General features: G+C 44.5%; 1 protein-coding gene and 1 long non-coding RNA gene across 5 annotated transcripts; one reads left to right on the top strand and one right to left on the bottom strand.

Moving 5' to 3' along the window:
- The first annotated feature begins 2,368 nt into the window (after positions 1–2,368).
- On the top strand, positions 2,369–4,480 carry LOC310769146. The gene is made up of 3 exons (XR_014551444.1): positions 2,369–2,537; positions 2,801–3,624; positions 4,364–4,480. It is a non-coding gene; the product is annotated as an uncharacterized lncRNA (long non-coding RNA).
- Positions 4,481–4,687: 207 nt separating this feature from the next.
- On the bottom strand, positions 4,688–20,882 carry PIGV (phosphatidylinositol glycan anchor biosynthesis class V; the record flags this gene model as incomplete). Of its 4 annotated transcripts, XM_083627441.1 has the most annotated exons (5): positions 20,713–20,852; positions 19,317–19,412; positions 13,137–13,296; positions 8,310–9,482; positions 4,688–4,978 (listed from the first exon to the last, which is right to left on the bottom strand). In XM_083627441.1, exons 3-5 carry the CDS (start codon positions 13,239–13,241, stop codon positions 4,688–4,690), a joined length of 1,569 nt encoding a protein of 522 aa, XP_083483567.1. In that variant the 5' UTR covers positions 13,242–13,296; positions 19,317–19,412; positions 20,713–20,852. The 4 variants fall into 4 exon arrangements, with proteins under 4 accessions (XP_083483567.1, XP_083483568.1, XP_083483566.1 ...); XM_083627442.1 differs by lacking the exon at positions 19,317–19,412 and having other exon boundaries at positions 20,762–20,882; XM_083627440.1 differs by lacking the exon at positions 19,317–19,412 and having other exon boundaries at positions 20,713–20,849.
- Positions 20,883–21,084: the final 202 nt, after the last annotated feature.

Genomic DNA, 21,084 nt, shown 5'->3' with positions numbered 1-21,084 from the left:
GAGAAAAGGCCCATTTCAATGGGTCTTCTCTGAGTAAAACTTAGTTAAATGCTACCCTTTATTCCCACACAAGAGAAGCTATATATGTATGTCAGAAAGGTTTATTGTTTTATCATGCACTGTTTTAAACATTTTAAGCTTACAGAACTTCTTGCCTATTTACTTAGGTAAACATGTATTGTTTGTCAACAGAATTATGTACTATCCCTTCAAAGCAATACTATTATGTTCCCAAGAATGAAAATTATGTTGCATCCTGTACAGAAGTCACGATGTATATAAGACAAATATGGTTTGCTGCACTAGTGAAACAAAGATGTGGTTGGAAAAGGGAAAAAACATTTTTGTCTCCTGTGCAGTGACTCACCGTCTGCATCTGTGTTATATTCAGCTGGTAAGTTGCACTTTACATGATGAATGGGCTACAATATCAAATGGTAATCATACCTGGCTTCCCCCTGGCAAAACGCTCTTCATTGTGATGGGTGAGCAGAGGACAGGTTTGAACCCTGCATGCAGCCTTGTCTGAGAGGGACTGCAGCGTGTTTGCTCTGTGTGCAAACATACCACTATGGGATCCCTGTCGAGTCCAGGCACCCCAGTTTACAAACCCATTACAAGTGTTACCACAAAATATCCCACTTAAGTTTTTTCCAGAGGCATGAATGGCAACCATTCACTTACATCAGGTGTAGCCAACATGGTGTCCTCCAGATATGTTGGACTTCAGCTCCCATCATCCCTAACTACTGGCCATGCTGGCTAAGCTGGAAGGAGTCTAACATCTTTGCCACCTTTGACATAAACGGTGGAAAGCAATTACACTCCAGGGCACCATGGGGAGCTTAACCTGCTCCTGGTCCTACCCAATCCAAACCTTTGAAAATCAAGCATATTCCTATCTGCATGCCTTAGCTCCATCTCAGGTTCTGTTTCTTGGTCACACCAGAGTGTTGTTATCCAGTGTTTTTTATACATTAGACAAAGTGCATATTGTTAAAAAAAGTTTTGTGAAAGCTGTCATGTGCAGGCATAAATAGCAGTGATGACTTGTGCCCAATCTATCCCCAACTGCAGCTCATTTTCATGTATACTGAAATTATTTTTTATTAAAATATTTATACCTCATCTTTCTATGGAATAAATGCTACAGGTGGCTTACTACAAAATTTAAAATGTAATATAATAATAATTTTAAAAAATTATAAAGTCAAGGAAACAACAGAAAAGGTAACTTTAATATAATAATAATAATATAATAATTTATTATTTATACCCCGCCCATCTGGCTGGGTTTCCCCAGCCACTCTGGGCGGCTTCCAACTGAATATTAAAAACAATACAGCATCAGACATTAAAAACTTCCCTAAACAGGGCCGCCTTCAGTTGTCTTTTAAAAGTAAAATAGTTTATTGCTTTGACATCTGCTGGGAGGGCATTCCACAAGACAGGTGCTACTACTGAAAAGGCCCTCTGCCTGGTTCCTTGTAACCCCACTTCTCACAGCGAGGGAACCGCCAGAAGGCCCTCAGCGCTGGACCTCAGTGTCCAGGCTGGATGATGGGGATGGAGATGCTCCTTCAGGTATACAGGACCGATGCCATTTAGGCCTTTAAAGGTCAGCACCAACACTTTGAATTGTGCTCAGAAACGTACTGGGAGCCAATGAAGATCTTTCAGGACCGGTGTTATATGATTTCGGCAGCCACCCCCAGTCACCAGTCTAGCTGCCACATTCTGGATTAATTGCAGTTTCCGAGTCACCTTCAAAGGTAGTCCCACGTAGAGCGCATTGCAGTAGTCCAAGCAGGAGATAACTAGAGCATGCACCACTCTGGCAAGACAATCTGCGGGCAGGTAGGGTCTCAGCCTGTGTACCAGATGGAGCTGGTAAACAGCTGCCCTGGACACAGAATTAACCTGTGCCTCCATGGGGAACTGTGAGTCCAAAATGACTCCCAGGCTGTGCACCTGGTCCTTCAGGGGCACAGTTACCCCATTCATGATCAGGGAGTTCTCCACACCAGCCAGCCTCGTCCCTCAGGAACATCTGTCTTGTCAGGATTCAACCTCAATCCGTTAGCTGCCATCCATCCTCCAACCGCCTCCAGACACTCAGACAGGACCTTCACTGCCTTCACTTTAAAAATATAATTCCTCAGATAGTCGACAAACCAATTATAAGCTAAATAATAATAAATAAGCAAGCCAAGTGCTCTCTGGAAAACAAAAGTTTCCACGAGATGGTGGGAAACCAGCAAGAGGTGAGCCAGATCACCCTCAAAATGTCTAGGTACAGCTCTCCTCTGCATCCACACCAAACACACCTAAGATACAGACAGGATGCAAGGAGACATTCTCCAGCAGATTTTTTAAAAAAGTATTTTATTGATTTTGATATAAAATTACAAAAATATGTAACAATGGAGAGACAATTCATCATCTAATGTTGCATAATATAATCAGGTTCAAAGTAGCATAGTGAGTTCATTAGCTGATTTTTGTTTCTATTTTATCTGTCAGCCCAAAGTACTTAGGTGTAAAAACAAAAAAAAAATTTCCCTTCCAGTAGCACCTTAAAGACCAACTAAGTTAGTTCTTGGTATGAGCTTTCGTGTGCATGCACACTTCTTCAGATACACATCTGAAGAAGTGTGTATCTGAAGAAGTGTGCATGCACACGAAAGCTCATACCAAGAACTAACTTAGTTGGTCTTTAAGGTGCTACTGGAAGGAAAATTTTTGTTTTGTTTTGACTATGGCAGACCAACACGGCTACCTATCTGTAACTGGTACTTAGGTGTAGTTGACCATGTGTGGCTGGAGCTTTACAAACATTTTTGTCCTTGGTGGTCTGTGTAATGTACCATAAATCCTGAAATTTGTCCAACTCAGTTCCTTTTTGTAGCACTTTAAATCTGTGAGTTAGCTTTTCCATCAGTGCCAGATTCCAAACCTTGTGGTACCAACAAAAAAAGGTTAACGGCAGGGACTTCCAGTTCTTGGTGATCTCTCCAGTTGATCTTAATAAGTAGTTGAGCTCAAATGAGAGATGGCCCTTTGGAAACCCTGGTCCTAAGCTGCTTAGCACTCATAAATGGAGCAGTACTTTGAGTTGGGCCTAGAAAACAGACCAGCAGCTGGTGAAACCCGTGCAACATGGGACCAATGTGCTCTCAATAACTGGCTTAACTTTTGTGTTTCAGACTGACTGAAGTTTATAAGCACTTGAAAGGCAGCCCCATGTAGAACATACTGCAGTAATCCAAATCTTGATGCAACTAAGGCATGTGCTACTGTGACTACATCTCTTCTCTTGGGGAACCTCCGCAGGCACAGCAGCCTAAGGTGTCCTACCCACAGCTGCTGCCTGGAAACCTAAGAATGAATCTAGGAGAACTCCAAAGCTGTGAACCTGAGTTTTTAAGGGAAGTGAACAGCCCTCCAAGACAGACTGAACCCTTTTTCCCAGAGTGGTAGCTCTTCTAACTAAGAGCATCTCTATCTGGATTAAGCATCACTTTGTTTGCCCCACCCTATATACCAACAGAAAACTAATCCTGATTGTCATTTCTTATATAACCAAAATAGCACCATGTAAGCACAAGACGGAGATATCAGCAGGTGTGGAAGTACCCAAAGGTTTAAAGGTAAAGGTAAAGGGACCCCTGACCATTAGGTCCAGTCGTGACCGACTCTGGGGTTGCAGCGCTCATCTCACTCTATAGGCAGAGGGAACCGGCGTTTGTCCACAGGCAGCTTCCGGGTCATGTGGCCAGCATGACTAAGCTGCTTCTGGCGAACCGTTTACCTTCCCGCCGGAGTGGTACCTATTTATCTACTTGCACCTTGACGTGCTTTCGAACTGCTAGGTTGGCAGGAGCAGGGACTGAGCAACGGGAGCTCACCCCGTCACGGGGATTCGAACCGCTGACCTTCTGATCAGCAAGTCCTAGGCTCTGTGGTTTAGCACCATGTAAGCACAAGACGCAATGCGGGTGGCGCTGTGGGTTAAACCACAGAGCCTAGGACTTGCCGATCAGAAGGTCGGCGGTTCGAATCCCCGCAACGGGGTGAGCTCCCATTGCTCGGTCCCTGCTCCTGCCAACCTAGCAGTTTGAAAGCACGTCAGTGCAAGTAGATATATAGGTACCGCTCCGGCGGGAAGGTAAACGGCGTTTCCGTGCATTGCTCTGGTTCGCCAGAAGCGGCTTAGTCATGCTGGCCATATGACCCGGAAGCTGTACACCGGCTCCCTCGGCCAATAAAATGAGATGAGCGCCGCAACCCCAGAGTCGGTCACGACTGGACCTAATGGTCAGGGGTCCCCTTTACCCTAAGCACAAGACGGAGATATCAGCAGGTGTGGAAGAACCCAAAGGTTTACAGAATGACAACTCCACACACTAAAGGTGGGGAGGAATGACAAAAGCCAATTGCGGACTAAGTATGCTCAGTAACTACACAATGCTGAGTGTCTATTGGGAGGAAAAAACAAAACACTTCAATACTCTCTCTGGCTTGGCTGGAAGAGAAAGGAATTAGCACATTCTGTTGCCATCAGCACACAGGTGAGCTCCAACTCTCTCCTAGCAGTTTCATGTAGATGCTGATTAGCTTCAATACTACCAAGGTGAAAAATGCTCGGTTAATGCTCTAGTCAATCAGCTTACCCAGTTCTACATACTTATGTCCACGGGAAAAAATTGCAGTGAAGGACCAGCCCCAACATCCAATAGGAAAGTACATATCCCAGAATGCACTTAGTGAGAGTGGTAGTCTGCCTCCAGTTGTACAGAAGTGTGAGCACAGGGTTTTCATTTCTGTTCCAGCTAGGAAGGGAGGGCTTATCTGAGTGGGGTGTTCCATGCTGTGAAGATTGGCTCCCATTTTGTAGCAAAGGCTCATAGTCATGAAGCAGATGAGCACAGAACCAATAAAGTACTGGAGAAGAGGAGCCCAAAAATCTGGTAAGGACCTATTTTAAAAAATTGAAGAAGTTATTTCATTATGCACGTGCCCAAGACCTTTCAACATAATTCCAAGATACATAAATCCCCTTTTAAGAAAAAGCACAAGATACAGATGAAGTGGGCTGAACAATTTGCCAGGTTTAGGTCAGGGTCAGCCTCAACATTTAAGATCTTCTGTTCTATCTAGAAAAGAATTAAATACTGTCCTTTCTGTGTGTAACTGCATGCCACTTTAAAATTTCTGAATGTTTATCAGTTTATCAAGCCAGCAGTGTAGTATACTGCAGCGCTGGGGAACCTCTGGCTCATGGGCCCTAGTAGGCATGGCATGGGTGCTGAAAGCAAGTCCATTTGAAGGTGCACTGCTGACTGGAGCTGAGAGTGTACCTTAAAAGGAGCTTCCTCTCTGTGCAGATTAGCTGATGGGTGCTGAGAGTGAGACCCTTTGAAAACCAATTGCAAAATGGGTTTCTGGATCAAAGCTTAGTTTGGAAGATATTTATTATGAAATAAATATAAATTATCACTCAGATGGAAGTTTGGTTCTGGCATGTGCCTTCCAGCATGTGCCTTTTCTACCATGCCTCTGACTTCTGAAGCTGCTAACCACCAGGCTCAAAAGCGGAAGTGATTAAGCAAACACATGGCAACTCTTGCTGCCAAGAATCTAGGGGAATTCCCTACTTCCCCTTTCTTGTAACTTTCTCTCTCTTAAAGCACTTCCAGGGAACAGGTGATGACCACTGTCTATATGGCAACCCTTTGAACAGAGTTCTCACCAGGACAGAGCATTATATAAATTTAAAAATCATCATCCCAATAAAAATTATCACCTGGGATTAATGCTAGGAGCCAGTGAGCTGCTGCTCCCATAGCTATTAAGATGCTACAATAATTAATAATACTAATTGCATAGTATTTATATAGTGCTTTTCCTGAGCGTTCGAAAGCATTCCACATACATTATCTTAATAAACCTTACAACAAGTCCTGTAAGGCAGGCTGGTATGACCACCCACATATTGCAGACAAGTAGATAAGGATGAGTGAACAGAAGCTTGCCCGAGACTACCCAGTGACTGAAATTTAAAGCAGGAGCGTTATGGCACACAATACATAACACTAGTTCTCACTTGGGAGGTGAATACGAACCTTAGCCTGCCCAGCCACTTTTGCTGCACCTTGAGAATAGCAGTCTATCAGAGGAGCCATCTTTAGCCAGCTAGCCCATTAGGGAAGACAAGAACTTTGCCATAGGTGTAGTTAGTTTGCTGGGAGGAAACCTATTTATTTGGAGACTGCTGTCGGTGATTGGTCATTGCCAGTGAGCCAGCCCTATGGTGGCAGCCACTTTCAGTTGTTCCTTTGGGATGTGTTGAGAGTGATGGCACTCCCCAAGGGTGATTGGTAGTAGATTGCCTTGTTCCTAGGTGACAGGCTGGGTGTGTGAGAGAGCTGGCATGGCTTGGAAATGATAGATTGCTGGGAAGCTGCATCTGTTGCAAGAGCATGAATACAGCTCACAAACAGATATCCAGTGTGATTAGTGGGTATTTGGTGTTTTTGCTATTTTATATTATTAGATTTCTTTTACATCAATATGCCATGCATTACTTTGGGAGCCTCTGGGCCAAAAATCGTAACAGGGTAGCCTCACCTCCGCTGCATTCATCCCAAACTCTTAAAGCACCCCTTGACCAATGTTCCAATGCTGAACAGCACAGGGACTTTTTAACCTAGTGGCAAGGTAGTCCAACAGCAAACAGCAGGGCTTGCTTTGGTGTAGAAGGGGAGAAACGTATCACCTCTGGAAGCCGAGGCTTCAATACTTCATTCTGCTGCTGCTCCACAACAGAGCATAAGATGGGGCTCATATCACTAGATCCTATGCATGCTTAGTCAAAAAGAAATCCCACTGCCTAAGGCTCCAGCCCCATACACAGTAATCTGCAGATGCACACTAATCTCGGAGTAATCCCTTCTGAAATCTATGGCTTTGCTTCCAAATAAGCACGGACAGAATCAGGCTGCAAATCTAATGAGAGGCACTTCTCCATCTTTAAAGGGTGTATAAATTTCAACTGTGAGGTCAACTGAGGAAGTACCCACACCCTTTTTAGACACACAGACCACCTTCTGCCCCATATAAAGCTGAGAGCATAGCCTATTTTTCTGGCTTCCACCAAGAGGCAGATTTGCACATCAGTGATTATTGGCCTGTCTGAATATCAAGGACAAGGCCAGTTTCCCCTCACCCCAGATTCTAAGTGTTTAAAAAGTTTCAACAAGTGGATGTTTATACTTTGGTTGTGTACGTTTATTACTGCATTTTACTTTTGTGTTTCAATTTTGTAAATCACTTCTCGGTTTTTTGCTGCGGAAAGCAATTCATAAATTTAACAGCTAACTAAAAGTCCACACCCACTCCTTTTTCCATGTACATCTGCACAGCCTAAATAATCCAGCTGCTCCCTTAAAGCAGGGGAATTCACTGTTTCCTCAGGCAACCTAGTTCATCACTGAGGTCAGCTGCCTAGAAGTATGAAGTCTTCTCTTCTGCACAGTTCAAATTTCAGCTGCTGTTATTCAAATATTGTTGATTTCCCTGGGAGGAGAGTACCATCTTTCGTCTTTCACAGTATCCCTTTCCCCCCATATTTGAACTTAAGAATTACTGTTTTTCCAAGCTAACTGCTTCTAGTTCCCTTGTTTCACTTCTGCTTGGTACTTAACCCAAAGCTAGATTAACTGCTCAGTGGCAAAGTGCACAGGAATATAGCAAGCTGTTTTATATCAGGTCAGATTATCATCCATTTAGCCCAGTAGTCTGGCAGCTGTGGCTCTTCAAGGTTTCAGGTCATTTTCATCACCTGCCACTCTTTAATCTGGATATGTCAAGGACTGAAACCTGGACCTCCTCCATGCAGCGCACATGCTCTACCATAACCTAAGGTATCTCACCCTAATATATGCCAAGTCTATACTAGCACACTTGCTTAGCACATAAAGAGACTTAGGGTTCATCTCTAGTTTAAGGAATTTTAGATTAACAGAGCTAGGAAAGGCCAAAGTCTTGGGACTATGTGGCAGATTAATTCTCAGAATACACACAAAATGAGTAAGATGCACACCTTTAAAAAAATTCAAGTCTGAATGTCTTGGGTCAGAGATTGGCTACCACTTCCTGCTGAGCATTCGCTCCTGCATAGTGTGTATCCCTTCAAAGCAGAGTTCAAGGTTTTATGCCAGGCTGGACTGATAACACCATGATACACTTTTGTTCAGGTTGCCACCACCCTGCTATCTGACAGCCCTTCAAGAATCTGCAAAACTTACCTGCACATGCATGCAGAAGGTCCCAAACACCAACAGAACTGTTGCGTGGACCATGTAAACAAATGCACCAGGAGAGTAAAAACCAGTAGCTGGCTTGCTCAAGTCCTTTCCCTTCATTCCTTCAGTCTTTCTTCTCAGCAGGCCAAGTGTTAGGCAGTGCCAGGGGTTTGCAGCGATGTACCGCCAGGCTGCCCAGGAGCCCAGCACAATGGCGGGTGCAGCTAGCAGGAAGTTGGGGATCTGTCTGGGCTCAAAGTACCTGAGGAAGCCGACATTCCAGTAAGTATCTTGAATGTAAGTGTAGAGCACAGGAAAGTTCCAGGAGCACCATGGTGGTGCCACAGCATTTGAGGCTGCTACACGATACCCCTTACGTGCAGCCAGTTGCAACAGTGGGTCTGGCACAGCATACTCAGGGCTAAACGTGGTGTTGCAGAACCGAAGGTATGCCCAAAACTGAAACAAAGCAAATGGCAGGAAAACAGAGGCAGACATCACCACCAGGGAAGCTACCAGGTTTAGGAATTGACCCAAGATCTGTGGCGGCTTTACTCCAGTTCCTGTCCTCGCCTGCAACTGGGAGGCAAAGAGTTTTGTCTGGGAATAGAGGAGGAACCCAGCATTGATCAGTCCGTTGGAACGCACGCCAGCAGCTAGCGAAAAGAGGAGGCTGCTGGCCCAATGCTGCCCTTTCTCTAGCCACCACATGGCACTAAACACTAGGAGGACAAACATGCTTTCTGAATAAGCAGCTGCCATAAAGACGTTTGCAGGGGTGAGGCAGAAGAGGATGGCTGACAGGAACGCCTTCCTGCGGCACTGCAGGACTGCGCAGCTGAGCTTATACAGAGTCCATGCTGCCCAGGCAGAGAACAGACCATTGAGCAGAGCTGCAGAAAGGAGCAGGCGGCTGCGGAGAGATAAGAAGCCTTGGAAGGGCCACAGCACCGTTTCCGCTGCCACTCGCAGGCTCAAGGGAAACAAGGGGAAGAAGGCACAATTGTGCTCATACACATAGCCGTGCTCAGCTATAAACAAGAAGTGCTCCGCATCCCACCGTGACAGGCCTCCCAGGAGCCATTCCAAGATCCTGTCGCAAAACCCGTACTCGGACAAACGGGGTGGAGAGAAGGCATCAGCAGCATGGTCGGGGATCAGGAGGTTGAAAAGGGCCTGGGAAGAGTGGGAAGAAAGGATAGAAAATGACAGCCAAGTCAACGTCCTGTCCCCCTCCCTCCCCAAAGCAACATGTTCCCTCCAATTTGGGACCTGAACCTGACCAGGGAATTCAAAGCCTCACAGCAAGTCATCCCCTGCCCCAAACAAGGACTTGCAGGCATTACGTCTGGGTCTGGGGCGATTTCTCATGCAGGAGCTGTTTTAGAGGCATTTCTAGTGGGGAAATGGGAAAGCGGACAACTTGGGCAAATGCAGCAGTAGGAGAACTTTTTTCTTTAGCCACCAATGTTATTTTCTTACGGTAGTGTCCAACTAAGTGCTACTCAGAGTAGACCCACTGAAATTAATGAACCTAAGTTAATCATGTCCATTAACTTCCACTTTTCACTCAACAGTAGACCTACTGAAATTAATGGAATTAACTTAGTCACATCATTAATTTCAGTGTATTCTACTCTGAGTAAAACTTACCTGAAGACCACCCAAAGGGCCCACTTCAAATAGGACTAGCATTGGACACAACCCTTAATGTCTTCTAGACTTTCTCCAACAGACTGTAAACTGCATATAATGGATAAGACTAAGGAAGTGGGTTAAGTAAAATAATAATAATAGTAATAGTAATAGTAATAGTAATAATAATACCCCGCCCACCTGGCTGGGCTTTCCCAGCCACTCTGGGTGGCTTACAATGTATCTAAAAACATAATAAAAACATCAATCCTTTAAAAACTTCCCAAAACAGGGCTGCCTTCAGATGTCTTCTAAAAGTCAGTTAGGGCGTTCTGCAGGAAGGGCACCACTACCAAGAAGGCTCTCTTCTCGGTATCTTGCAATCCTTACAACAACCAAGTAAAGGGTGCCAGTATTACTATCACCATATTGCAGATGTGGGCCTGAAACTACGACTGTTTCATGAGTTCATGGCAGAGGTGGCATCTGAACCAGCAACTTAGCCACTATGCTAAGCCAACAGTCCTGTATGCCAAGATGAAGGTGCTCTGGGGGGAAAACAACTGATCAGTGAGCATGCTTTGTACCTCTTGCTAATCTGTGGGAGAAAATAGCAACATGCCAAAGACCGCAATTTCTGAATGTGCACCGAGATCATCTGCCAAATGAAAAGTCATTCCAACTTGCCGAGCCAGACGAAGCATACAGAAATGTCAAACTCAGGGGTTTCCTTTGTGCAATCAATCCAATTATGTGTTGGCACACAAGGAACAGAGAGAGCCACACATCTAACGAAATCAAACTCAATAAAGGCAGTCATGCCTTTCCATAAAAAACAACAACCCTGTGGCTGTTTGGCTGGCCAGACGACAATACCCAGCCCAAGCTATAAGGGACCAAAAAGGAATTCTCCTGCTAGCAGTCTGTCTGGCATCAACTGTGTGTGTATTTGGCACAGTTCCCAGTGTAAGAACTTACCCATGGCCCTACAAGGAACTTTAGTAGGATCCCATTGTAGCTGTCAAGATGAAACTGCATTCTACCCCAAGTTCTTCTAAGACTGGAATATGCAACACTCTTTGGCCAGCATACTGTGTTAATATGCCCCATGTACAACACAGGGACATGGGAGGTGGCCTTATAACAGTTTAGCCTATTTGTCCATCTAGCGCTGCACAGTCTACTCTGACTGGCAGTGGCTCTCCAGCAACTTCTAGTTGGCCACTACGTGAAGCAGGACGCTGGATTTAATGGGCTTTGTTCTGATCCAGCAGGGAACTTCCTCAGCCTCTGAGTCATGTAAGTACAAGCCATGGATTTCCATCTCCCAAGCTAGCCTCCTGCAACCTAATTTTAAACAAAATTAAACCCAAAGGTTGTAAACCAAAGAGAATAGAGAAGTTAACACCATGATTAAGAACCAGGAAAAAAGTGAAGTGTTTCACTGCCTGCACAAAAGCCATCAGGGACAGTATCAATCTGACTTCTTTTGGGTATAAATTCCATAGTTGGGGGGGCTGCCACAGAAATGCATTGTTTCTCTTCCATCTCTCCTCAATTCACTCTCACATAACTGAATTCTTAGTAATAGCTTACTCTGGCTCCAGTTTACCCTGGTTTTCTCATCCTACACAAGTATGAAGCCTCAGAACTTGTATGTGCTGTTTGCTTTAGTCTTGACTCAAGCCAGCTTCCCCAAGCTTGGTGCCCTCAGCTGCTGCTGCTGACTCCAACTCCTGTCAGCCCCAACCAGCATAGCTAATGGTCAGGTATAATGGGAGTTGTAGACCAGGTTGGGGAAGGCTACCTTAATCCTACAGGCTGCATTTAATTTTGGTTCTAGCCACCCCAAAACCCTAATGCCTTAATCCTAGTGAAGACTCATCTTACACTGCCAATGACATAGGTTAGCTGAATTTCTGGTTGCCATCACCACAGAGAAATTGGGAGCAACGTTCCTATCAGCCTGAAAGCAGTGCTTCTGGTTCACAAGTTGGTTGAGATTTTGTGAGAAAAAGTGGTATCTTTGGCAAAATGCACAGGATGCTCTCTTTTCAGGGCCTCCCTTGCTATTGCAGTAAAAATATGCCTAATTTAAATGTCAAATACCTATTTTGTAGACAAAGCTCCTGCAGCTGGCTTCATGTTCCTCTGAGCACAAGAATAGCGGGGGGGGGGGGGGAATCTTGCCTGCTCAGAGATTACAAAGGCACAGCTACTAATCTTCAGAAATTCTGCATAGGATTGGCTCTCCGGAACAGAATATGGATTATTGAGAATATTTTGTTTTCATTTTTTAAAGTGTGTAGTCCACATCATGTCTGTGGACTTACATTTGGTTCCCAAACTATTGCGTACGTGGTGGAGAGCACACTATTATGCCACAACACATGAATTCTGTGCATCCAAATAACTAATCTGCAGAAGAAGCTTCCTCTTGCATTTCTGTTGGATTCGCTGAGGGAATGCCATTCTTACTCATACACACTCCAAAAATTACACCTCTTTTGGGAGTTCTAAAATCATTTACATAACAGTCTCCGACGGGGAACTGTAGCGACAGGGCCCAGTCACTATATTTCCTGCACCATTGAAGGACGCTAGCAGACAGAGGAAGCTTCAGCTGCAATGGCTACAGATGGTCCCAAGGCTCTGCCAGACCAGCTGGACTAGCCATCTAAGTTGGTGGCCATTACTACATTGCATGGCAGCAAATGCCTTAGAATAACAAACTACGTGCTGATGAAAAAGTACTTTAAAAACGTCTCTCTGTTCATTTTCTCCACGCCATGCATAATTTTTATACATTTCTATCATTTCTATCATTTTATACATTTCTATCATTAGTATCACTGGCATACTTGGGTCAACACACAGCTCACCCCAAACCCTGTATCATTTATGAGCAAGTTAAAAAACAGCAGCCCCGTATTACAGATCCTTGGTGGATCCCACTTGTCCCAGACTCTCTACACTGATGTTTAGGGTTTTAACCTGCAAATTTCTGGAAGAAAGGCATGTGCTCCAACACTGAGCTAGGTATGACCCCTCTCTATCTAGAACAGATATACTACCTTTTGAACTTTAAACATATGAAAAAGAACCCAGTATTTATTTCTGATGTCATCTGTCCTGATATGAGAATGCCAGGCGGGTGACATTGTATATTTCAGTGCTTGGTATCGGGGGACTTGCCTGGAGGAAAAGAGTGAGCACTCTGCAAAGCACTGCAAACCGAACCACCTCTTGGCAACGAGGGTCTCCTTCCTTCCTCTGCAGCATTCTGACCTTGGAGGTCATCCAATGAGTCACCACTGCCTTCCATGCAGGAAAATCCACCGAGAGATTTTGAAACCTGAAATCAATAATAATAAATTCAACATCACGCAGGATAATACTTGCACCATGTTTGTCAATGGCAGGCAAATAATGGTTTCCACACTCGTTCTCTGGACTAAGAGAGCAGGTGTGATGTAGTGGCTAGACTCTAACCACTGGGTGATGAAAGAGATACAGGTTCAAATTGCACTCAGCTATGAGGTAGTGGTGGGCAACAACTTGGATGGCTTTGAAATAGGGTTAGACATGCAAGTTAATGTTATCAATGGCTACAAGCCATGGTGGCTATGCTCTACCTCCACTGCCAAAGGCACCATGTGTCTGAATATCAGTAGTTGGGAATTACAAGTGGGGAGCGTTGCTGTTGCTCTCAGGTCCTTCTTCTGGGCTTCCCAAAGGACGCATCTGGTTGGCCCCTGCGATGCTGTACTACACAGGGTGACCTTGGGGCAGTCCCCATCTCTAGGCTAATAGGCTTGTTAAGACAGATAAAATGGGAGAGCCACATGTGCTGCTTTGAACTCCTTGGAATAAAGATGGGATTTTAACTGTAGCTAAAGAAACAAAGCTAACTCTTGACTGCACTACCTAGCCATTTTCCTGGTGGTTATCATTGTGATGTGGTGGGGAATGACATAGTTTAACTGTACGCTTCCTCCATGCACACACACTATCCATCATAATGACAGACATAAACAGGAACCTGTTTACATAAATACCTGTGGGGAATGTCTGGCACTGCCTGGGAATTCTTAGAAACAACAAAAATAAATCATGATTTTTAAATGGATACAGCAATTTGTGTGTTTGGACCCATCACACTGAAAATTGGACAAAGTCATGCCAAAGTTACATTTGATTCAAAATGGCACTCAGTATCCAACACCAACAAAGACAGTTGCCTAACTTGGGAACTCTTGTGCCAAGTTTGGCAATGATATATTTTATTATTATTACTATTTATTATTTATTAAACTTATATACCGCTCCTCATCTGAGGATCACAGGATGATCTATTATTATTATTTATTAAATTTGTTTACAATAGAAATACACAAAAAAATATATTGATATGCAGCCAAACCTATAGAGAACTGACACGCAGGTGGATGGATGGACAAACCACTTTCCAAAATATATGAAATATTGTCACACTCTGAACTGACCAAGACACTAAACAAAACCTGGGGGTACTGAGTTGAAGGGGGTACAGCAATGCAACAGGGGCAGGCTTGACATTCAGCGGCTGGAGTCACCAAAGTCAGAAAGAAGGTTTATCCTCCATGCCAGAAGGGGCTACTCAGTGTACCTTTACTTGCCTCTGTATGAATGAACAATTTTCCCATAGAGGTGAACGACGAAATAATGAGTTACACTTAAGAGAAGCGGGGGGGGGGGGGGGGAGCGCCCGCTGGATCAGAGCAACAGTCCATCTAAATCCAGGATCCTGTTTTCCACAGTGACCAACCAGATGCTTCCGGGAAGCTCACCAGCAGAGCACAAAGACAACAGCCCTTCCTGTATGTGCCAGCATCTGGTACTCAGCAGCATTTGTTTAGCTATCATTAGTAAGAGCCACGGAGAGCCCTATCTACTACTGACTGGCATAACTAACTCTGAACAGCAAACTCTATTTAACAGAGTTTTGGTGCTGGGGGCAAAACCTGCCCTCCAGACCAATAACTGGTGATCTGGCCTTCATCTACAAGGATCCCAGAAGCGTGTGTGCAATGTGTCTTTATGTGCAGACACACACTGTACCTCCTTCCCGCGGTTGTTGTAATATACAAACCCTTCCTTCATACCCATCCTATCCCTCATAATGGAAAGAGAGCAGAAACTAGCTGCGCATGAAAGAGAAAGGCTTTGTGCAACATGATGAAACAGCTAGAGCTGTCCCCAAGGACAGAAAGACACACCCTCTTGAAAAAGGAAGTAAAACCTCTCACCACATCAGCAAAAGACTATCAAGCAGGCTTGCTTTTCCACTATGAGTACAGCCAAGCAGTCATCTGTGGCTGAAGCACTAAGTGAGAAAATCTTTGAGTGTGTTTTAAAAAATAAATAAATAAACTTATGCAAATTTAAGCCTGGCAACATTTCGTACTTCTAGTCAGGTCAATGGTTTCAATAACAAACTACTCCTGTCTTCTCTACCTCCATTTTTATTCCCTCCTGTCAAGAAGAGCATGCAAATCTAAAAAGCCAGACGGCAGGTTTTGTTTTTTAAAATCCTTTAAAATGGAACTATGAAATGGTTTTTAAGTTCTGCACTGTAGCCTAGTTGCCACCAGAGGGCACCAGGCACTCACTGTGTTGGTACCTTTCCACACCTTGCATTGCTGAGGCAATCAAATTATAGATATGTGATAATACAGGATTCCCTGATAAAATCCATGGCAATGCACGCATTGAACTCTTCTATAAAGCAATGATTTAGGCACCTCTCCATGTATTTACAGTTATCCTGAAGATTAAGATATTAAAAATAACTCAAGAATTCATTTCTCAATACTGTATACTTCTATTAATAAGTCTAAATAATTCTCTTCACCTGCTCATTTCTTCTGACTAAAGAAAAGATGTAGTTTGTTTCCCCTCCGTTTTGAGTCACTTTAATTTCCTTATTGCAATGCTGTCTCACCCACCACCTTTTTTTGGACACAGTCTCTGCGGAGGTTATTTCTTTAAAAGCAGTTTCCATTTCAACATATACCTATTTTAATGGAAATGAGTCTTGCTGTCTGAGGTTAAAGGTTTTTTTAAACATTCCCCACCCACCACCCACAAAAACCTACGGAAAGATTTGAGTTGTGTATGAATTGTGCACCTTTCTTGAAGGCTCTTGGGCTGGAATGAACTTCTGTGCTTTAATAACGATTGGTTTTGACCAGGGTTTTTGTATTGATTTTTAAAAAAATGTTTATGTTGTTTCCTAGGAGTGGAGAGAGGTTGCATGCACTGTAACTGCTCTGCACAGAAAGGCAAAGCATAATCATGAACATCTTCACCACAGGGCCAGCTCTGGGTGCTTCCATCTTTGGAGGGGAGGTGGGGGTGGCTACCAGGAAGAGTCAGCTCACATCATCTGTGGAACTCTCTCCCCCTGTCCATTCGTCTGGCATAAAATTTGATGATTTTAAGGCACCAAGGGGGAAGCCTTCTTTGTTTTCCAGTGTTTTAATGGCCTCACTGTATGCTCTTGATTTTATTGCTACTTTTAATAGCTATTAGTTATGTTTCATTGTATTGTTATTTTATTATATCTCACTTTAAATCATAAACAACTACCTGACTTTTAGAAGACATCTCCATTCTCTTGCATTGTTTTTCAAATTTTTATTTTATTGCACTTATTGAAACAAATATCCCTCTAGAAACGGAAAAATGGTTTCTCCCTATGTTGGAACTAGTGAAAAATAGCTGTCTCAGTTTCAGTACATGCTGTTAAGATCTTGGTGTAGTATATATTAATAAATTTGGAAGCAAAGAATCAGGGCCCTGCCAGCATCCATTCACACATATAGTACCACTGGTCCTGTGCTCCAAATTAAACATTAATTCCTGAGTGGGAGAGTTATCGGATTAACTGGTTCCAATTTAACAGAGTTCTTATGTTCTTATGAGTTTGTAATGTTGCTAAACTAAGGATGCACCACACTTGTGTCAGCCATGCTGCTTTATCTTTGGGGTATAATTTCAAGTATGTCTTTGACTGACATCATTTCAGTGTTACCTCCCAGACTGACCATAAGCAACTTATGCAATATTGATCACTTATTTTATATTTTCTTTTTAACTCTGCTTCTCAGTCATTCTTTGAAAGCCATGCTCTTTTATATCTCTATTGCATTTTTAATTTACAAAGTGCTTCATAGCCTCAGTGACCCTATTAGTCCTGTTTTACAGATAGGAAACGGAGGCTGAAAGTGGTTTTCCCAAAGCACAGACAGTGGCCATGATCCCAAAGAGCAGTAACACAGTGGCCTCCCAGAGCTAATTTTATGACCTATAACACAGAGCAACAGCACAATGTGTGCTGATGGTTAGCTAAATCTGAATACACTTGCTCCCAGCCAGCAGCAAGCAAAAAGGCTGCCACCTGACTACCACTCATCCAGGCAGCTGCTCACATTTCCTGGTGCTTGCTACACTGACACATAATGAAACATGGCCTGTGACCCTCCAGTGCCAGACTCATTATATTCTAATATGTTCTAATATGTGAATGCACACTAAGCTGATAATTCAGGTGGCTGGTGGCCAAATCTGAGCCAGAGCGGGGAGAGCGGGGAACTACTAACAAATTAAGAGATATTTTAGCATCATGACTTCTTTGCCAAAGGGAGCTCACCTTGATGTGTTGTTGAACACAAAGCTGTGAAAACAAACTGGCTAAAAAGCTGGTCAAAAAGCAGATTCATGCGAACAAATCACTTTACCTCCTACAATCAGAGGATCACTTCTTGCTTTCTCATATGATCATTTACACACCTTCCTCAAACATTCATTTTTTTCAAGGAGATACCCAGCACCACAAGAACAGTGGTCCATCTAACTTTCCATATATACCAAGAAACCCTCTAACAAGCAAAAATTGCTTCCCAAGTGTAATGCCCAAGATCTTTTAACAGGGCACCTAACACCTTATACATAAAAAACCTGCACTCCACCTCTGAACTCTGACTTATTCACTCATGCATGGAAACCTGAGAACACAGGAGACCATTATGTACTGAAGTCAGAAGATGAGGGCAATCAAGTCTTCAAAGACTAAATGGAAACAGAAGAGAAGAAATACCTAGGAGTTGACAGAGAAGAATTCAGAATCGTTCCCCACTCCCCAGACACGTCAAGTTGCTTCACTGGCTTCTTACTGCACTTTTCACCACCACCAGGCTTCTATTCCTCCCTATTAATGTGATCCCCCATTCTGATCATACATCTTCCCTTTACTCCAAATCTCTTACTCCTTACATCTACACAAGCTCACCATCTTCTCTTGCCTCCCACGCTTTCTCCCATGTTGCTTCTCCCATGTTGCTCTTCAACTTGGGTCAGCTTCTATTTGCTGTTGCTTCCCAATCTCACCTGCTCTAAAGTTCTTAATGAAAACAGAGTTCTTTAGGAAAGCCTTTCTTTAACAACCCTGGCTTCATTAAACCTGTCCCTCCACTACTGTGAGTAAAGACAGATTAAGATTTTAAGACTTGACAAAAAAGAAGCTGCTGAGGTACCACTGTATTTAACTCGCAGGCATCTGCCTCTAACAAAAATTGCAATCCTGGGTTTAGAGCAGACACAGTTCACCAGCTGAGGCAAAGCCACTATTATTAATAATAATTACATTTCTATACTAAAAACACAAAAATACATAGCATAACAACAACAATGCCCCCACCCCCCGTTTTAAAAGGCCAGAGACTGTTTAATTAGCCAAAGAAGAGGAATGTTTTTTCCTGACACCTGTAAAGAAGGTGACAGGCAAGCCCCCCTAGGCTAGTTTCTTGGCTAGTGGGATACTGTTGCTTACCAGATGAGGGGTGTAAGCAAGGAAGCAGGGAGGTTGGCATAATGCAAACACATTGGCAGGATCGCTGGACTATTTGAACCACACCCACCTCCCTGCCACCTTGTCCCTCTCCCTCCCAGCAAACAACAGCCACCCATCTGCCAGGAATCTATTATAGCAGCTCTGTCCTATCCCTCTTTTGGTATAACGACAAAGGAATGAACCACCAGGAGCTCCCTCAGAATATAACATCTCTGTCACTCTGATTTTCTTAAGGCGCTTCCCCTTTGCTCATTTTTGTATCATCCATCCCTGCATTTTATGTCAAAATGTAAACTGTAAGACACCCAGGTAGAGACTGTGTCATTTTCATAGTGTCTGGCTGGCATAACGTTGAAAGTAGTATCAAGACTGTTGAGAGGGAAGATGCGTGCAATGTAACATAGGCTAGGCTGAGACAGGGTAAACTGGCATAGCTTTGGAGCTGAGCAGGGATCTGAACCTGTTTGAACCTTGAAGCTCACCTTTTCCCCAGCTTAATCTACTCCACAGTGTGGCTGTTAGGATAAAAGGGGTAGCGCCACCCACAAAGGTCACCCTGAGCTCCTTGGAGGACATAACTGTGAAAAAAGGAAAAGAAAAATGCACCTCCCCTCTCACACAAGCCTTGCATTTAATAACATGTCTGGTAGCCATAGGCAACCAAGAATTCCAGGATGAATGCGCAAACTGGGAAGAGTACAGACACATCAATCTGTCTTCTCCATCAGCCCACTTAAGTTTCTATGCTAGCTACAAAGAAAATTCACTTCCTCCATGGTCAGCCCAGAAACACAGCAGGCTGTTAAGAAGCGAGCCAGTTCACTCTATCCCTTGCCCACCAGGGTAGAAGGCTTCTTCTTTTTTACCTAGCCAGGTAAAAAGCCAGCAGTTTATATTTCCATACTGGTCACAGAGGAGGGAGCATGGAAGAAGAAGAAGAGTTTGGATTTGATATCCCGCTTTATCACTACCCGAAGGAGTCTCAAAGCGGCTAACATTCTCCTTTCCCTTCCTCCCCCACAACAAACACTCTGTGAGGTGAGTGGGGCTGAGAGACTTCAAAGAAGTGTGACTAGCCCAAGGTCACCCAGCAGCTGCATGTGGAGGAGCGGAGACGCAAACCCGGTTCCCCAGATTACGAATCTACCGCTCTTAACCACTACACCACACTGGCTATCAGCAAATATTAACCCCTTGGCCTTATTTGCATGTACATCTGATTCAGTCACACATTTGTGAACCCAGGTCAGCAGTAAGAAGAAAAGAAAAGCCCTGCTGGATCAAGCCAATAGCAGATCTAGTCCAGCATCCTGCTCTCACTGTGGGCAACCAGATGCTTCTGGGAACCCTGCAACAGCAACACGCCCCACCTGCAACTGATATTCAGAGGTATACTGCCTCTAAGAGCGGGGGCAGAACATACCCATTGTGGCTAGTAGCTGCTGATCGCTTGACTTTGCATAATTCTCTTTTAAAGCCAACACTGCCTCCTGTGGGAATGAGTTCCAGAGTTTAACACAGTCCAACCACTACACCACACTGCCTCTCACAGGCGGCTTCATATGTTCATAGAAACCTGCTTAGGAGCCCAACAAAAAAAGGGGGCAAGCAGTGGTTACTCAGCGGCTATGGCGGGGGACAGCATGGGGATGAGAGCTCAGAGAGGCGGGAGGGGGGAGTCAGGAGTGGGGGCGTGCCCCATCTCTCCATCGGCAGGAAGAAGGGAGCTTATAGGGCAAGCGGCAGCCTATGGGATGAGCCCATGTAAAGAGGAGCTTATGGGGCGAGCCTCTCAGAGGAGGGTCTGGGAGCCAGTCCCCTCTCTCCCTCAGCTGGCGGCCCCCGGCGACAACCGCTGTTCCTCCTTCTCCCGCCAACCTGAGTGCTCAGCGCGGGGACTCAACGGCTCCATGTCCATCTCTCTCACACAGTCACAGCCGCTCTTCCTCCCACTTCCGGCCCGCGGCGAACCACTTCCGTTGGCAAGGAAGCCCTTGGCGCCTGCGCAGTAATCCAAGAGCAGCCGCCCTTCCGGCGTCAGAACGTAGGCGAAATCATAGAATCATAGAGTTGGAAGAGACCACAAGGGCCATCGAGTCCAACCCCCTGCCAAGCAGGAAACCTCATAGAGAGGGAGGGGGCCGTTAGACTCGCCATAGACTTACATCCGGGACTTCCGTTTAAACTTTTTTTTTTTTAAGGCCATTGCAAGTCTATGGTTCTACACTGGAAGCCGCCATTAGCCGCGAT

The sequence above is a fragment of the Podarcis filfolensis genome (assembly GCF_964270895.1).
Source record: "Podarcis filfolensis genome assembly, chromosome: 8".
NCBI classification, from domain to species: domain Eukaryota; kingdom Metazoa; phylum Chordata; class Lepidosauria; order Squamata; family Lacertidae; genus Podarcis; species Podarcis filfolensis.
This window is presented reverse-complemented; position numbering and strand designations above follow the sequence as displayed.